General features: G+C 40.4%; 1 protein-coding gene across 9 annotated transcripts in view; it reads right to left on the bottom strand.

The window, feature by feature from the left end:
• The window catches only part of LOC141807671 (uncharacterized), a 170,740-nt gene that overhangs the window by 65,004 nt on the left and 87,026 nt on the right, over positions 1 to 18,710 (bottom strand). For all 9 annotated transcript variants that reach the window (XM_074693815.1, XM_074693814.1, XM_074693818.1 and 6 more), the window contains one exon: positions 14,257 to 15,708. In XM_074693815.1, the coding sequence (XP_074549916.1) occupies positions 14,257 to 15,708 (1,452 nt within the window). The remainder of the gene's footprint in view (positions 1 to 14,256; positions 15,709 to 18,710) is intronic.

Genomic DNA, 18,710 nt, shown 5'->3' with positions numbered 1-18,710 from the left:
GAATAAGCAAAAAACAACACAGTATTTGAGGATAGAGAGGAATGCAAATAGGTACGAATGAATCATCAACAAGCTGTCAGAGACTCATTGAAGCTGGAAGCGCGATCTATGATGAGATTAAGATCTACTATCAGTAATGGGCCTAAAGGATGCATGGGAAGCTTTATCAATTATAAGAAGATGTTAGAATAATAAAAACTCTTAAAAAACTTACTTTTGGACTACATGTCAATTATGAGCCATGCATTTTGTTTTCTTGAATGTGCATATCTGCTCTGTTTTTTTAAGATATTATAGTTAGCACCAAGTTGAGTTTCTGCACAGGAGGAGATACGATACGATACGATACAATACGATACGATACGATACGATACGATACGATACGATACAATACGATACGATTCGATACGATTCGATACGATTCGATACGATACAATACAAAACGACATGATACGATACGATACGATACGATACGATACGATACAAAACGACATGATACGATACGACCATACAATACGATAGGATACGATAGGATACGATAGGATACGATACGATACGATACGATACGATACGATACGATACGATACGATACGATACGATACGATACGATAAAATATACTTTATTGTCCCCGTCTGGAAATTTGTTTTGGACCGGCCTACTGATTGCAGGTCTCCACAATCTGATAAAACATACAACACAAAATTGCACATCACCAGTAAACACCAGGAAACGTGACTGACCAGAAACATCTCAACAACAACTTTTAAAAAAGAAATAAATCAAAATACATGGAAAGCCATAGACTATAAAGATGTGATCTGATGGTGCCGAGAAGTTTCAGCAGTTTCTCTGTCCACATATGTTTGTGTATGACAGAGAAACACACAAACTGTACTATCAGCAAGTGTGTTGTCAGCGTAGTGTCTCATTAACTCCAGCATCTGTTGCTGTTCCTAGGGCAACATTAACTGATCCTTAGTCTCCATAGCAACTCCCCCCTGTACTTTCCCCCCACATCCCTCCTCTGAAGGTATCTCACATCTGAATCTACAGCTGGGAAATAGAAACAAGTTAACACACCACAATCTTCAGGTATCACCTGTGTGTTAAAGAAACTGTTCACAGCCAAACAGAAAAGTAAATCAGGCTGAAGTGATGAATAGAACGCTGTTATTAGCCTCATTATCAGACTCCTGCCTGTCTGCGGTCGTGTGGGTGTTTGTGTCCTTCCAATCAGAGCTGTTTTCAGACACAGTCCCATCACACAGAGATTTTAGCTGCTTCATAACTGTTGAGGCATAAAGGGCAAGCTGTGCTACGTGCTCGTCTGCCTGTCTAAGAATGTGCCCGAGAGTCGAGCAGTAAAAGCCTCCAATGGAGTATTAATGCTGCATCATTTTCTAATGGAAGCTTCCAGTCTGAGGAACGGCTGAAGAGAGTAATCTCTAATGGTCTGAAAGAGATATTTCTGTTGTATTCAGTCAAACAGAGGTTAGAGACAGTTAGGAAAATGTAAACATAAATATCATACTGCATCCATGAAGCTAAACAACAGAAATGTCTGACAGTTTCTCATTCCCTGTCTGCATCCACACCTCTGTTTCTGCCTAAACTCTCCAGCTACTCTTTTTTTTATCTCTTAGCCAGCTCAACAACTCCTTTTCTTGCATCTGTCAGTCTCATGTTTCTCCCTGACCCCCCTCTGCTCCTTCTCTGTCTCTTCCCTGTCATTCTGTTTTCTTGAATTCTTAAAATCTGCCCTGAGCCGGCAAAAGCTGAATCTGCAAAACGCGCTGTCTTTGGGGCTTTTTCACACTCCACTTCAATGCAAAATCCAGAGCAGACCTCTTCTCACAGTGACCGGCTGATAGAGCAAAAAGTCAAGTGTCTAAATATCCGCTGTGACCTGAGTTACACTTGTAAGGGTTAAAACATTTACTGTAGGTGTTGAATTTAGCAGCAGCAGTGACAGGAACCATCATCTACTCAGACTGAATTTCAAGAATGAAGCTCCTGACTCCACTTAAAATACATGCTTCACATTTAAGGGAACAGTCCTCCTGCAAAGATGACATTTTGGAAATATTTTGGGGGAACATTCTGTGCTCTAAAGGTCTAGTTATTTTTTTTTATTTTATCTGCTGACGAAGAAAAACTCTGAGCAGGAAGTTTCTCTGCTCAGTTTAGAATCAGGTCAACTTCCTGTCTCCACTGGAAAAGTTTTACTGGAGCACTCAGAGCAACTTAAGTCTGAATTGAACAGTGGTAATAGGTTTAAAAAGCTAACAATAGGGGTCATACTTTGCACAAGTTCAGTGTCATTAAACTTTACGATTGATAAGCTTTTTATTCTTCTTTTACATGGAAAAAAAGACAAGGCTGTACGAGCATCATCAGCTAAGCAGCAGCTTCTTTTGCATTTTTTTTTATATTTATGGATTTCTTTACCACTTGAACATACTTTTGCAGTTTAGAATCAATGAGACGCTGTAATCAGAAGGGTTTTTATACCTGGAAGTGATAAAAATGTGATACATTTTCGGTACAGTATGGAACGATGAAAAACCATTTGTTTGTTTAGCATGTTTATTAAACCAAAAACTTGCCATTTAATTATAATTATATTATAATATATCATAAAAATATATTATAAAAATATATTATATAAATGTATTATAAAATTATATTCTAATTATACAGCGAGGGGGGAGGCTCCTCAAGCTCCAGTTGGTCGTTAGCAGCAGCCATGATGAACAATTCAGACACAAGCTCCTGTGGCTACTGAAGCTCTTTGATATTCATCTTCTGATTGGCTCATCATGAGACGTCACGTCCACATGATATGCACATGATCGCAAAGCAGGAATCACAGACCACTTTCCTCATGAATATTAAAACACCTTCCTTGATCTGCCAATCATAGACGAGTACTCACATGAATATTAAAGAGCCATGTGCAGCAGCTAACGTAAACTTATTGTACTCGTTTGAATACAGCACTGTACTGAACCAAACGGCCTTATGGAGCAGTTTGGCACGGATACATGTACTGTTACACCCCTAATAATATAACTCAGAAAAATTATGTTCTTCAGTGTCAGAGCGGATGTAACAATGCTCCGGCAAAAGATGTTGCTGTATTTTAGACGTTAACGCATCCTCTATGCAAATATGAATAACTAAGAACAGAAACAAGGACGGTTTTTCCTGTTGGTACTTTGATGATGATACTCTACATCTAAGAGCCACAAAATTATAAATTGAACCTATGAAAGAACATAATACTACAGACGGAGGGAGGAGTGTAGGGTTGAATTCTCTAAATAAATCAAATATGGGTGGTAAATAGAAATGGTTAAAGCAAATGTATTTATGTCATCTGACCACCAAAAAGCCCTGTTTCCACCAAGTAGTTCAGTTTGTTTTGTCTTGGTCCTTTGACTCAAGCCGGGCCAGGTCCCCAAATTACCGACCCACATCGGTTCCACTTTTTGGTGCCCTTCTGTCGGGGTGCCAGGCATACCGATCTGACCATAGACTGTAAAAAAATGGACGTCATCTTGCTCGGCTGGAAGTTCACAAAAACTGCTCCCCCCTGGTAAATGACTGCAGCGTAGGTCAAAAAAATCTATCTATTCAGTCATTCCAGATGGGCTGTGGTCAAACTTTAATAAATTAATACAACTTGTAGAAATGTTTCTCACGTCTGATTGTTGTGGTGATTTGAAGATATCATTTGGCTGTCTTGCATTTAAGTCCTCTTTTTTTCTGAAAAGTTTCGTTTTCATTTCTTGCACAAGGTTGAAAACTAGGTTTTATGTCATGTTTAACAATGACTGACAGCTGCCGTTCTTGTGTATTTTTTGGTGGACTGTAAAATGTGTCCGGAGGTAGAGTCAAGAAGAGACTAGACTCTCCTAAGAAAACAATAATTATGATATCCACTCAGGTTCTCCCAGAATCCCTCACAGTCTTGACTGCACAGACTCTGTCTGCACAACAGTTGCCAATGGCAGTGCCTTTGACAGGGGTATTTTGACTTCAGAACCCTACAATGCTATATGGTTCCGACCCCAAAAGTTGGAGCTAGAAACACTAAGAGATTTCTTTTTGTTTGGAAAATGGTTTCAAGAAACAGCACATTTTTCTTTTTTATTGGATTATCAGTAAACATTGTGTCCCACTGCCATACCATCACCATATAACGTAGCTGATGCAACTATCAGCATCCAGTTTACATGCTACCAACCAAGAGGGGGCATGGTCAGCAGAAGGAATGCAAACAGGATCAGGCTTTACCGATCAGACCCTTACAGAACTAACAATTACTAATATTGGGCCACTTGGTGGAAACAGAGCTAAGGTCACTTTTAGCTACAAGTCACATTCACCCATTAGCAACACCTTCATACACCGAAGGACGGTGGATATTTCATATGCCCATTGGTTTTAACTCATCCCAAACTTGGAGTTCTGACCACAGGAGCTGGGATCAAACCGTCAACCTTCTGACTGATGATTACCAACTCTACCACTGAGCCACAGCTGCCCAGGAAGTAACTGGTAAATCACAGATTTATGATGAAGATGACTTTCTAAAAAAAAAAAAAGCTCCTCTGTTTTAGTTGCTGCTTGGTTTGACTGAAAAGAAGTGACCTTTCAGGTTAAAGTCAGGGATGACATGTCTGTTTTATGTCTTTTTAATCTTCAGTAAGCTAAATTAAGCTGTCTTGGAGGATTTTTTTTTAATCTATACAATCAAACTTTCATTATTGTAAGCAAACAGTCTGCATCACCTCAGTAGCTCACACACTGCAGACATGGAGCTGCTTTAAATGCAGGAAGCAAACTCAGTGAAATTTCCACTTACTAAGGATGTACAGCTTCCTTCTTTAAAATGTCAATACCAAAGGTCTAATTGAATTTTAACGTCCCACTCCTCTGGCCTGGAGTCATCTTTCTTTGACTTTGGATCTGGTGCTGAGACACAGTACATTTTTCTAAAGTACTAACAGGGTGACTCATGCTTCTGTCCCACTGTTAGCCTGTTCTCTCTTATAAGTGTGCCAAAACAGAAAAAGTCCCAGCACCTCCCACTAAGAGCCATCAGACGGCGTTAGCTCACCCCAGCCTAAAGTTGGAGCCGTACTGTAAAGATGTCCCTTCTGGGTTTCCATCCAACAGTCTGTGCTCCAGTGAAAACAGCCCAAACAACAAGGAAAAACACCATGTGGTAAAAATAGACCGCTGATACAGTATGTTCACGCTTGGCTGCCTTTTGTGTTTGTCCTTAAATAGCTTGATGACTCAGTTGTTTACATTTTGTGTGTCTGTGGAGATTTAAAAAACAGCAGTTTATTTCTGGGCTCTCAGCTGACTGATACATATGATTTTAGTGCTCTATGACGGTAATAGAGGAGTACTGAGACTTTAGGAGACAATGTGTGGTTTCAAAGTGGTCTGAATATCTGTTCTGTCTGTTTTAAGTGTAGAGCAGAAATAATCCTATGACTAGATGTGTCACCATGTACACCATACATCTGCACACTTCATCTAGTGAAGTTTTGAAAAGGCAGCTTACATCAAGTGTGATGTGACTGACATGAAATTGGTGTTGGACAGAAAAGACGAACTGAACAAACAGAGTACGTACCTGGAAACTGAACAAGGAGCTGGAAGACTCTAAACAATCAACCCAAAGGTCATCCCTTACAAACATAGCAGTCAACTATCTAACAACTCCTCAATAAAGGAGAAAAAAAACATTTTACATTTTGGCCAAAAATAACCTGAAAGCCTGTTCCTCTGAAGGTATACAATGTCTCTGCATTATTAATGTGTACGTTTCTGTGTTTGCACGTGTGGGTGATGTGTGCACACTTGTCATGTGCTGTCAGAAGGATACACCATGTTCTCTGGATTGTCTATTTATGGCCTTGGTGAAAAAATGTATATCAAAACGATTTCTATGAAAAGCTAAACCATTCCTCCAAAGATGTACAATAATCCAGTAATAATGTCCAAGAACATCTCATATTTTTTTTTAACCAATCCTTTCTTGTTTTAAAAACATACACAATGATGAATAAAAAAGTAACTCTTTCTAGTCTAGCTTTTTTTTTCTCTAGTTGCTACAGTTTTGATAAATCCTTCAGGATGCAGATTCATAGATATTTAAAGGCCACTGAGTCCCATTTAAATCCAAATCGTTGAACTATTGATTTTGAAGAGTGACAAGTACAGCTTGAGATTTTCTTTTGTACATTTAAAATTGTATCCCAGGTTGTTTCTGAGCTCCTATACGCGCACCATCAATTTTACAAATAATAGGGGTGGGTAAAAATAGTGATGAATCAATGCATCGCAATCTTTTCTCGCCCAATTCAATAAATCAACAAATCCTCTGAATCAATTCACCTCCTGAGAAGTAGGGGGGCTGTGTGTGTTATGGATGAGGGCCACATGAGACCAGACAATGTTATGGCAGCCAAAGCAGCTGCAGCAGCATAAAGCCAGCTCCTTCAGCTGCAAAATGTGATGTCTTGGTTGCTTTATTGCTCCAAAACTTGAAGTGACAAACCACATATGTGCACATTGGCATGAAAATCAAAAATGGAAGCATTAAAATCAGTAGCAAATTGACTCGATATTGAGTTGAATTACAACCTAGAAAATCGAAATCCAATTGAATCGTAAAGTTCTTAGCACTACCCAGTCCTAACAAATAATAACCTCAGATATCAAGACTTAAACCAAAACATCATCTGCATATAAACAAATGGGTAACACTTTGCTTTATTGGTTTAATTAGACATTTTTTTAATTATTTCTTTGAAATTAGCACATAACTTCTATAAAATACTGTCCAATTTTATTGTCTCAAGTCACGATTGGTAGGTTACTTTTTTTCCCCCCATTTTCTTTGTAATTTACTCCAAATTGCAAGGTAAGAAGGTGAGGATTAACAAATAAGTTATTTAAAATTAAATCATGACCCATGTTTTTAGAAGTATCCCAAGGTCTCTGCTACTTCCAGAAGAGCAGGTTATAAATATCTGCTTATTTGTTGAATACAGAAGTTAGGTTACCTGATTGTGATAGACACCGTGGGTACAGGCGCACTGCAAAACAGAATCTGGACAGAAGTTATGAGCTAATTTTCACCAAATTCTTGTAAAATTTCGGGGGCAATTTCAAAGAAATGGACCATCAAAGAAAAGTGTTACCAACAAATCTTCTGCTCTAGCCAAAATGTGTGCGCCAAAGTGCCTTTTCTGGGGCATAACACACACTTGAGTGCCCTCTTTGGAGCCAAACATACTGAATTTCCCTCTAAGGGGTCAAAACGTGCACTAAAGTGGCTTCTTTGGGGTGAAAATGGTTGCTTAACTGCAAAAACTGGTAAAAGTGCCTTTTTTATTTTTCACCCCTGCTCTTCAAAATAAAAAAAATGACTAAACCACTGGCCTTTGAGTGTTTCTGGTGCTGTTAAATATGACTGTTCATGTGAATTATTAACGCACTGTGTAAACCAAACTGTAGTTAACATAAGATACCTTTGTGTTTCCCAAACCCTTCCTTCTCTCAGGCTCCACCCTCTTGTGTTTACAAGAACCATCATAATTCCAGTTTCAAGGTGTTGAATGACTTTCACTTTCACTTCTATCATACAGTAAATGATTTTTCCATCCAGCTTCAAATACCACCAACACTGAGCTTTATCACCTTACTCTGCATCTCTGTCTCGTCTTTTCTTTCATCATTGTTCCTCCTGCAGATATTTCTCTATCTCTGAGAGGGGCTCATTAGTTTTCTGTACTCATCTGCTCTCAGCATTCTGTTCATCTCCTTACAGTTTCTCATAATCCCAAAAGTCTTTAAAAACAACTTCTCTTCACACTTCCTGCCTCTGCATCTCTCTCTGTCTCATGAGGGAAATAAACATTATTCTTCCCTCATTGCTCTCTTCTTATGAATGCCTCCAAAAGAACAAAACCTTTTGTTTCTTGTTTTAAATCTTAATCATTTTGTCTCCTGTCTCCTTCACTGTACTCTCTTGTTCCCCCACTGTTAGCCTCTAAAGACTCTCCGTGCTCATCATTGTGCTCCACATGTCGTCCTGTCTTTTGTACAAGGCTTAAATACCACTCTGGGTGACAAAGACACACCCCTGGGCACCAACAAAAGGTCTTATTACACAGAGGGAGGATGGAGACAGCTGTGTTCAGCACTCGGTCTGGCTTTTTATCCTCCGTCTGTATACGGACACATGATGAACACAAAAATCACAGATTGAGAAAATTATGAGGAATTATATTATAGACATTTATGTCCGACACATCCTGCATCCCCTGTGTGGTTAAAAACACACAAAAGTGGGGGCAATGTGCACACACTTATACAAATGAAACATATACTCATTCACACAAGACATGGCCGCTAAAGGTTTGTAGACATGGAGCAGGAATCTGTTACTCTTTCTGCTTCTTTTAACTCGCGCTGTAATGTGGAAGTGTGGGAAAAACTAACATAAGCTCTTTGGTTCTTGTGGAGGGATGGGAGGCATTGATCAAAGCTGCTTAATAGCCAGGTTCAACCCTCTGCTGGCTCAGTCCTCATTACAGCCTCCAACGGGAGGCAGGAACAGGAAGCTTTGAAAGGGAGGACAAGGAAATGAATCCTCTGAAGCTCATAAATGACAGCAACACACACACACAATACACACACACAGAGGGCTTCAGCTGTAGAAAAGAAAACACACTCATACACAAGTACAGTTTTATACACATTTGAAGCCACACGGATACATCAACCTGCACAGCTGACATCCATACATCCGCTCTGACACCAAAGAACAAGTGTCAGCCAATTCTATTTTTAGCCTCCCGTCTCTGGCTGTCAGAGAGATTATTCCTCCCAGACAAAAGTCTTCCTCATACTCCTGACTAACACTAGAGTAGTTTTAAATCCAGCCTGGTTTTAAAATTGGGTTGGATTAAGGTCAGTGTGGGGCACTCCATGGATACTCTGATCTAAAGTTAGTGAAAGATCTGAAAACTGTGTTGATGGTGACTGTGCTAACCTGCTGTACAGACTGAAGCAGAGAGCTGAAAACTTAGGATCAACTGGATTCTTCGTAGATGAAACACTAGAATAATAAAAATCAAACTTATAAATTCACCAGGGAAGACCTATTTCAGAGGTTAAAGATAGGATATCTTTGTGAGTTTGACTCTTATTTTAAAAGGAATGTTCTCATTGAGTTTTAAAACCTTAGACAAACAAGTGAATATCACACTGACCAATAAATTAGCAGAATTCAGCAGTAAAACATAAACACAACTTATCAGATGATATCTAATCTAAGTTGAAATGAATCCAAACTAAGGTAGACTGATATTGAGCATTTTGAGTCATATCGGCATCTGCCTTTCTTTAATCTGGCAGCGGATGTCAGACCTCAGTTGAAGAGAAGAATTAATTGAATCAAATAGTCAGATTGTCCAGTCGCCTGATAGGTGAACCCCAGTCTTGTCCCACCTTCCTGTATACTAAACAGGTACAGAGGATGGCTTTGGCAATCCTTAACAATGATCCCATCCTCTACAGGGTGAATTTCGGCTCCTTTCCTCTGAACTGAGTTTAGTCCCAAGGTGCAGCACACAGCGTTATAAAAACAGCTTTGTTCCTGTCGCCATCACTGAGCTCAATAAGATATGGTGACATAGCCCTTTATTTAACGATCTCATTTTTTTCCCATTTAGTTGCTCGATCTTTTATCATTACTTTCATTACTTTTATACTTTGTATTAGTGCTGTCAGGCGATTAAAAAAATTAATCTAATTAATTACAGGATTTGTAATTAATTAATCTAATTAATCGCATTTTAATCTTATGTCTGCTTAAGGTCCCAAAATAAAGAATTTGAATTCCAGGACATTAAAATTACATTAAAAGGCACTAAAAAAACATTTAAAAATAAGGTGGGAATATATGCAACACATTTTTAGGTACCCTGATGCAAAAGGAACACATGAAAAAAGTTTTACGGTTCTATCTTTATAAAATCTACACATTCCTGCACCTAAGATAAGCTGATTTAATTTTTAGGACATTTTTTGCTTTTGTCACATTTTTACTCGATGTTGACTCGATTTTTACTGCAACATGAACTTCTATACTTCTATGAGAACCAGGGCTAAAGGCTAGAAACTGTGAGGAACTGTGTACAAAACACTTTATTCAAGTCTTGAATCAAAGAAAAGTGAAGTATTTTCAGTTTAACATGCTCTGAACACACAAACTGTTGCTCATTGGTGCAGAGCAGCCTCAAGCTGAAACATGACACCAGGAAGACGGAGGGAAATTTTCAAAGAATTCTTTAGATTTAAATACAGGATATATATCAATCATTCAGGGCTTGTTTAAAGCAGTAAAGAGTGTAGAATTATCTGTTTTTTACAGAATTTAGCTAGAGCAAACAGTTGATTTTCTGCAGATTTTCAAAAAGGACGTGTGAATAAACGCGATGTGGGCGGCAGTCACAACTCACTCTCGCTTCCCTCCCTCCGGTTTAAAGCATGTTGCTGACATCAAGTGTGATACATTCAAGGACCCTCGGAAATTTGAAAATCTGACAAGAACACCTCTTTTTCCAAGTAGGACACACGGTTTGTAAATGCCAGACATTTAAAAACAAGTGCGTCTTTGAACGCCTCGCGGGTTTGGGATCCAGATTAATCAATTTTTATAACGCGTTAATTTGTGGTGTAATTAATTAATCAAAATGCGTTAAAATGACAGCCCTACTTTTTATAGTTATCTTTTTGAGGTTTTTATTGTGTATTATTGCATGTTGTTTTATTTATCTGATTTATTTATTTTATTGATCCATGCTACTGCATATATGTGGTGAAACACCGAGCACTTTATACTGTATGTCTTGTCACTCTGACCAAGGTTTGAAGCGTTGATTGTTTGTGTGTTAAAATGTGATCACTCTGTCTGCAAGATAGATCTACCTTGGGTATAAATAAAGTAAAGTTGAGTTGAAAGTTGAGTTGAGTTGATGGTAATGGTAATGGACCTGTACTTACATAGCGTTTTTGTAGTCTCTCGGACTGCTCAAAGCACTTTACCAATAAGAAATAAAATTTCAAACTGCTATTTTGGCTCCAATACAGCCGCGCCTCTCTGTGTGCAGTCACTGCTCTGTCTCTTACATTTTCCTACCCACCATCACCATCTGATTGGTCACACGCAGAGCCATTTTTGGAAAAATTGACTTATTGTAAAAAACGTTAGGTAGCAATTTATTTTTTAGACAGCTGCTGAGCCTGGGGGCTGTATAATAAAGACATGGTTTAAGGCACAAAGTTAAGTATTGGAGTTTGGATAATCCTAAATTTTGATGCCAATTTTACTACAAATGGATATCAGCCCCAAATATCAGTTATCAGCTTCCTTGACTTAGTCAATCAATCAGTATAAGCCCTGAAAAAAACATATCGGTCTATCTCTATCTTCAAACCAACAGAATGATCCGGTATTAGTTGAGTTTATAGCTTAGACCTTAATTAAAAAACACTGAAAGCACTTTGACCAAAGACAGAGCAAGTCCAAGGAACAGCCCAGGATCTGTCAGTGAGACTGAAGGTTACAGACAGTGGAGACTTCAGGAGTCAGTAAAGAGCATAAATAAGACGGCAAATCCTTTAGTACGGCCTGATAAAGAAAGACATACTAATGCTCCATTCTTCTGTTGTGTAAGGAAGACAAACCTACCTTTTCATACGAGTCAGAAATGTGTGCAAAATATCAGAACAGAGACACACAAACACAAGCAAAGCAGCATGGGATACTGAGTCCAGCATCTTCAGAGAGGCTGAGGTAGCATGCATGTACAAAAATATCACCAGTCAATTACAGATAAAAAAAACAAAACTCCTTGGATGAGTTTTTTTCCTGGTCAAAAATATAAAACAGACTTTGTTTTTGTAACGAAACCCAAACTTTACCATCAGGGTTTTTGTCAGACTCTGAATATGATACTCATCCACGAGAAAACCCAGGTATTTAAAATTTGGGAAAATTTTCATCACCTCATGGATCGGTTCATAATCTTAGTCTTGTTGGCATTGAGTTCACAAATATTCAACTGGACAACAGTAAAAGAAGCTGCAGATAGATGATTGTGTGCAATAGGGAAGATAGGATGGTGTTATCTGTATAGAAATGAAAACTAAAAATAAAAAAACATCTGCACTGCGGACTATCTAAAATTACATTTGTTTTTGTCATGAAAGGCTGATTTGCTATAAATCCAAAGAAAGTCTGCAGGAAGTGGAACTGAGATACAAAATTCATCAAGATCTGATCATGAAAATGAACATTCCTTTACAACTCCAGTCTTCCAGCTTTGGTTTATGTCATCGGTCAAAGGCAGGGTGTGCAGGATTTTCCTAAAGAACAAAATGTCAACTTTTACAGGAATAATCCTGCTCAATGGCCTCCTATGGGCAATCGCAACCACTGCGCACCCAGTGTTCAAGTACCACGGCATGTTGACACTAGTGAGTGGAAGACGCTATCCTTAGCGGCTACAACAGTGGACGTAAAGCTTGGCTCAACTTTCACTTGCTTTCGGGCACTTAAATTGCACCACGGGGCGAAGGGCAACGCAAGTTAGCTTTCTGCTGACCAGGTATGTGTCAAACTTGCATTAAGCAAACTTGCTTAGCTCGTTCTAATCAGCTCTCCCATGTAGAAATGAGATGCTAAAGGTGGTTGCTGCGCTGGTGAATGTGTTCAAATAGCTTTAGTCTGAAGCAGCAGAGCATGTGAGCAGAGTGGAGTGGCGATGATTTCCGCTCCTCCTTTGCCTGCCTCTTTCACTCGCTGCTTCAAGTCAAGAGCTCAACCAAGATAGCATCTCCACTCCACACCCACGCCAAAAAAAGATAAATGTGCCTGCACATTTTACTTATCCTTAATTGAAGCCTTAGACCCAAATAGGTAGAAGGTAATGAAATATTTGTACTCGGGTCCTGTACTTGAACAGATGGGCATGCATCAGAATCTTGCTGTGAGTGGAAATAAGCAAAAACCAAGCAGGACGATGCCCTGCTCAGTTTCCTAAAAATTCCTAAAAAATAATCCTTCTTTTTGCTATTTTCAAAATTCAGCAGCTCTGCTCCACTCACATGCTCTGAGATGCAGTGGGTGTGCGCTGCTGCTGGCATTGAGCCAAGGAGGAGGAGCCCAGTTTGAATGTTGTGTTTACAAACAAGTAATGAAAATTACTTGACCCTACCTACAGACCTTACCTTAGACAAACACAAGTTGAATGCTTGGTAAAGATAGTAAGATGCAAATTCTACCCCATGTTCCTGCAATAGGCTGGGGCTCCTCACTCATTTAACAAACTGAGGCATATCTAATGTTCTGCACAACACAGTTTGCATCCAAATTAAACCAAGAGGGCAAGGACTGTTTATTTCTGCTCATGGAGAAGTTTTAATGATGCACCACATGGAAAAACACGACAAACGATTAAAAGAATAACACAGGGAAGTGAAACAGGACTCACCTTTTGTTGTAGGAGCAGGAAAGGCAGCAATCGTCAAAGAACATGGAAGAAAAAAATCGACAGAGAAAGCAATTACAATCTGATATCTGGAGATTATGTCAGAGCAGGAACTGATGATAAGGGGGTTAGCATCACACCAACAAATGTTTTTTTCAAGGGGAAGTAGTGAAAAAACAGTCCATCAGTCAGAAAAACAGAGTTAGTCACAGAAGATGGTCGAAGGTTAACATCAGAATCTCACCCTGGATGCACAGGTAACAGAGAATAATTAGAGTGTTATCACAAACACCTGGATCAAAGAGAAAAGGGAGGATAGGTTTCATTTTGGTACAGACGCCCAGTGTTGAATCTATAGAGAGAGACTGTGATTGGTTAGTAGAAGCACACCCATCAACAGCAACCCTGTTAATCATGAGAACATCCCAGCAGTGCATCATGGGAATGAAATCAGTCACTGATTCAAATCAAGCCAATCCAGCTCAGGTTGAGCCCATGCGTTAGTCACTCACAAGAAGTCAAAACTGAGTCAGTCAGAAAGCCCAAACCAGGTGATGTGACAAATGTTTCCATGCAGGGGGAGGATGAGTGGATCTATCTATCCATCGTCTATTTGTGAATCTAATCTATGTCTAGTTTCTACTTTGTCCACGGCTGACTACAACCAACCTTCCATGATGGGGGCGACTGGAGGGACAGTGTCTGGTTCTTCCATGGAGTCACTGAAACTTGGAAAGAAGGGCTTGGCTGCAGGGTTAAGACCCGAAGCTCCCAAAGGGCCAGCTGCCGGAGGGGAGGATGGGCTGATGACAGGGGACGCTTGTGGAGACAACTTCTTTGCTCCTGGGGAGGTGGGAGTCTTACCAGAAGAGGATGGTGGTGATGAACGAGATTTCTTGGATTGTTTCTGGGCCGACTTTGCATCTTTCTGCTCTTTAGGTTGGGATTCCTGCGCTGTGGTTTTTGGAGAGCGGAGTGGAGCTGGGCTCGGGGTGTCAAAGGACAGACCCAGGCTGACAGGTTGACTGGAAGGGCTGGCATCACTGAAGTCGAACAGATCGCTGTCCCTGCTCACGTTGGAGTTGTTCAGGAGCCATGAAGCATCGGATGGTGAGAGTGGAGGAGCCGAGGCGAGCACCTCGCCCTCTTTGGAGACGCCTGGGCTTGGCTGGGATGCAGGGCTGAAAGCTGAGGTGTCTACTCCTGGTAGCACAGAGGACTCCTGGAGTGGACTGGTGTTGTCAAACATCCCGCTGTCAACCAGGTCACTGACCATGGCTTCATTCTCCTGAGAAAAGGTTGGAAAAACAGCCTGTCCACTGTTTCCCAGGCTGGCATTTTCAGTTTCCATGAGGAGGTCGAAGGAGTCATCGGGGTGCGGAGCCATGGTGAAGGAGCCCGGAGCTGCGGAGTCAGTTGTGGTGGAAGGCATGATGAACGGGGCGGCTGTTGGTTTCAGATCACTGTTCAGGACCAGAGGGCTGACGTTAGCCGATGTTGTAGAGAACAGGTCTTTGGATAAGGGGGTTGGGACCAGACCTTCTTCTGGGAAGACTTCCTTCTTCCAGCTGCTTGAGCTGGTATCCAGATCTGCAAAGGAGGCCTGAGCAGCACTCCCCAGATCCATCATGTCGTCCTCTGTGACCTGAGAGGTTGCTGCGGATGCAGGGACGAATGGTTCTGCCATCACTCCCCACTCCTGTGGGATCTTTTTCCTGCTCTTCCCCTTCTTTCCTCGTCCTCCACTCTTTCCAAGCTGCTCCTCCCATCCACCCTCTCCTTTCTCCCACCTTGGGCCTATCCTGTTGTAAAACTCCTCTGTATTTTCTCCTCCTGCTTGCACCTCGGGGTGACCCTTGCTCTCCAGGTGGTCATAAGACCCCTCATCTTTCTGTCGCCTTTTCTTCTTCTTCTTCTGTTTTCTGTCAGATCCTTCGCCCTCTTTCTCATCGCCTCCAGCATAGGCTGAGCTCTCTCGGGTAGGCCAACTGTCAGGTGGGTCATCTGGGCTGACGGCAAGATGGCTGGCATGGCTTCTGATCACTGTGGAGACGCTTGGGGTGAAAGGGAGGTCTGTTGGTAGGCAGCCGGCCTGGTCCTGCCAGCAGTCGCCTAATGCACCTTGTTTTGGGTGAAGAGGGAAGAGTTTAAGTTTGGAGGGGGGTTGATATATATGAATTGCTTCCCCTTTTCTAATAAATACAGAAAATAATAGAAATATGAAACAAAAACAACTTGTATTTCATTTAAAGAGCTCTACATCAGAGAAGTTTAGGGGTGAAAGTCATGAAATGATGAAATGGACTGGACACAGCAGCAGTGCTTCAGAGTCGCTGACTCACTGAAGCCTTACAGAACAGTTCAGAGTTGCAGTCCCGTCATAAAACTATTTGGCAACAAGGGAAATCTTTTTTGAAAAGAAAACAGAGACAGGAGTGTGTGAGATTTTGTTTGCATACCAGTGTTGCCTTATAAAAAATATAATACAAATAATTGAACAAATGTTTGAAATCAGATTGTTGGATTTAAATGGAATTAAATGTGATTTTGTGTAAATAAAGTACTGATGGTATCATGTAACAAACACCACAAAAAAAAAAAAAAAAAAAAAAAAAATCATGATGATATGGATCTGCTAAAGATGTGCTTTGAGTTTTTCTGTTGTTTTTCACTCACACACTCACTCACACTCACTCATTTTTCAGGCTCTCCTTCTTTGGAAATTACACACTGTCTCACCGTGTTTCTTCACTGTCTGACAGCTGATACAGTGGTGGCCCAAACCATTAGAGCGCTGTGAATATTTAAGAAGGTTTGGTTGTTTGTGTCGCATTGGCCATTAAAATACCTAAAAAATAGTTAAAATATTTACAAAGTCCTTATAATTTCATGATGCTCTCTACACAACAGAATGAGCAAGTTCTGAAAATGATGGACTGCTCCACAAGTCGGGACCTCAACCCCATCCAGCAGATTTAGTCGAGTTGTAAAATAAAGGATACAGATCTATTTTACATTCAAAGGAAAACCTTTGGCTTGAGTTGCAGAAAGCATGAGATAAAATTAGTGTTGAAGTTCTCAGAAAATATATTGACACTATGCTAGCAACGTGTGCTGTAACTGCTGTAAAAGGTGAACAAACCCAATATTTAAGCTAAAGGGGCTGTGAGGAGTTTGAAAGTGATCTTGAAGAAGTCTCTCTTCTAGATATATGCCATATTGTAATCCACACTTTAACATGAGATTGTCAGTGCCAATATTGTTGATTACTGGATATTCTAAATTGCTATTTCTTAGCCTCCAGTTTGGGTCGAGCAGGACCAAGCGATTTACGGCACGTCTGGGTCTCTATGACAACACCACACCGGCTGATGAAGTTTAGTAGAGAAAGGAAATAAAACACAGAGATCTGTGTTTCTCTCAGCTGAAAACGATTTCTGTGATTAATTTTGTAGTGATGGTGGACACTGGAGCCTAACTGTCAGACAGAAAAAGGACAGAAGAGCAAAAGAAAGATAAACAGGAGAGTGATATAGTCCAAGCTAAACGCTAATTAGCCTGTAGCTTGGACATACAGTGTATAAGAGATTATTTTGTACCCCTATACAGCACATTGGTCAACCAAGGTTGTTTTGAAACGTGCTCAGCAAATAAACTTTGACTTGACTTGACTTGTTGACTGGTTGAAACTATTGTCACTTATTGTGTGTCAGCAGCTGCTCTCTTGGTTGCACACAGCCTTCTCTGAAACAAAGTTTGATTGTGATTTGTAACAAAGAGCTACATGCCAGTCACAGAGAAAACAAATTGCTGTATGTCTCTCACCGTTGCTCTTAATTTACTGTATTGTGGTTTTCTTCTTAATTGGATTTATTAGTGGGATACACTGTGTCCTGCTATGGCATCACGCTGTTACCAAATTGACACAGCTATTGGCATCCTGCTCACATGTTGCCTACTAAAAGGAGGCGCGACTGGATGTAGAAACGCAAACATGACTAGGCTGAACCGATCCAACTTGTACCAAACTGTACTGATCTGTACCAGACTGCTTAGTGGAAAGGAAGTTTATAAGTTTTTGTTGGCCTTCTGGCCTAAATATGGTCAACTAGTGCATATGCATTGTCCCAAATTAACACAACCGAAGAAAAGAGTCTTAATAGTTACATAGAAAGGAGGTCAATTACAGGCAACATGCTGTAACTAAAACAGCTTGGTCCAGGGACACTGTGTGACAAAGCTCAGGCTGACAGAAAGTAATGAGAATGGACGGTAAAAAGCCCACTGAGACAAGGTTGCTCTACTTTGGCCCACTTAGTTTCTTATTTTCAGCTGTATACAGTCTCACACATATTTACAGAGGAAGAGCTGAAGTGGAGCAGCTGTCAGGCCCTCATAGCACAAGCTCTCTGGAGTGCTGTGTTTCTTATTAACAAACCGAGGACAGAGCTCTGCTGTCTATACTGTACATGCTGTAATTGTGAGGGTCAGAAAAAGACATTAACCAAATGGATCAGGATGCTTTGAATGCAGGAGTCACTGCCCCATTAGATAAAATATATATCAAACAGCGGCCATCTTGCTTATAGTTTGAAAAGTAAAACTTTATTATCAAAAAAATATATATCATCTATGCTTTTCTGGGCTTAGGGTGTCTGAGTTTACACACTTGATTTGGTTTTGTAATGTTAGTTGTAAACCAAACATGAGAATACCTAATGTTATAACAGAATGAGCAGAAAACCATTAAATTCATGCACAGAGATGACTCTAACTCCTGTACCGCTCCCATGTTTTCCCCCTTCTTTTAATTTTTAGCCAATACATTGAATTCGATTTGATTTTCTCCCCATTCTTTTTAAAAATACTATTGGCTTCTGGGAAGTGTAGTTCTTTTCACTTGTGTTAGAGTGAAGGTTAATAGACGGGTTTCTGTGCAACGTCATCGCGCGCAGCGATGTGCGCGTGCAGCCAGGGGGCAGAAAGTGAGGCACTTCGTTGACAGTAACATTAGAGGAGCAAAAATGACAAGGAGTTGCTGCGCCGTTAACTGCACCAACCGGCAAAAGGATGGGTGGAAGTTGTTCAATATTCCAAGAGGATCTCATCTTTTTGCGAAGAAC

Source organism: Halichoeres trimaculatus, unplaced genomic scaffold, assembly GCF_033239565.1.
Source record: "Halichoeres trimaculatus isolate MK-OKI-2021-1 unplaced genomic scaffold, fHalTri1.1 fHalTri1_scaffold_18, whole genome shotgun sequence".
Lineage (NCBI taxonomy): Eukaryota > Metazoa > Chordata > Actinopteri > Labriformes > Labridae > Halichoeres > Halichoeres trimaculatus.
This window is presented reverse-complemented; position numbering and strand designations above follow the sequence as displayed.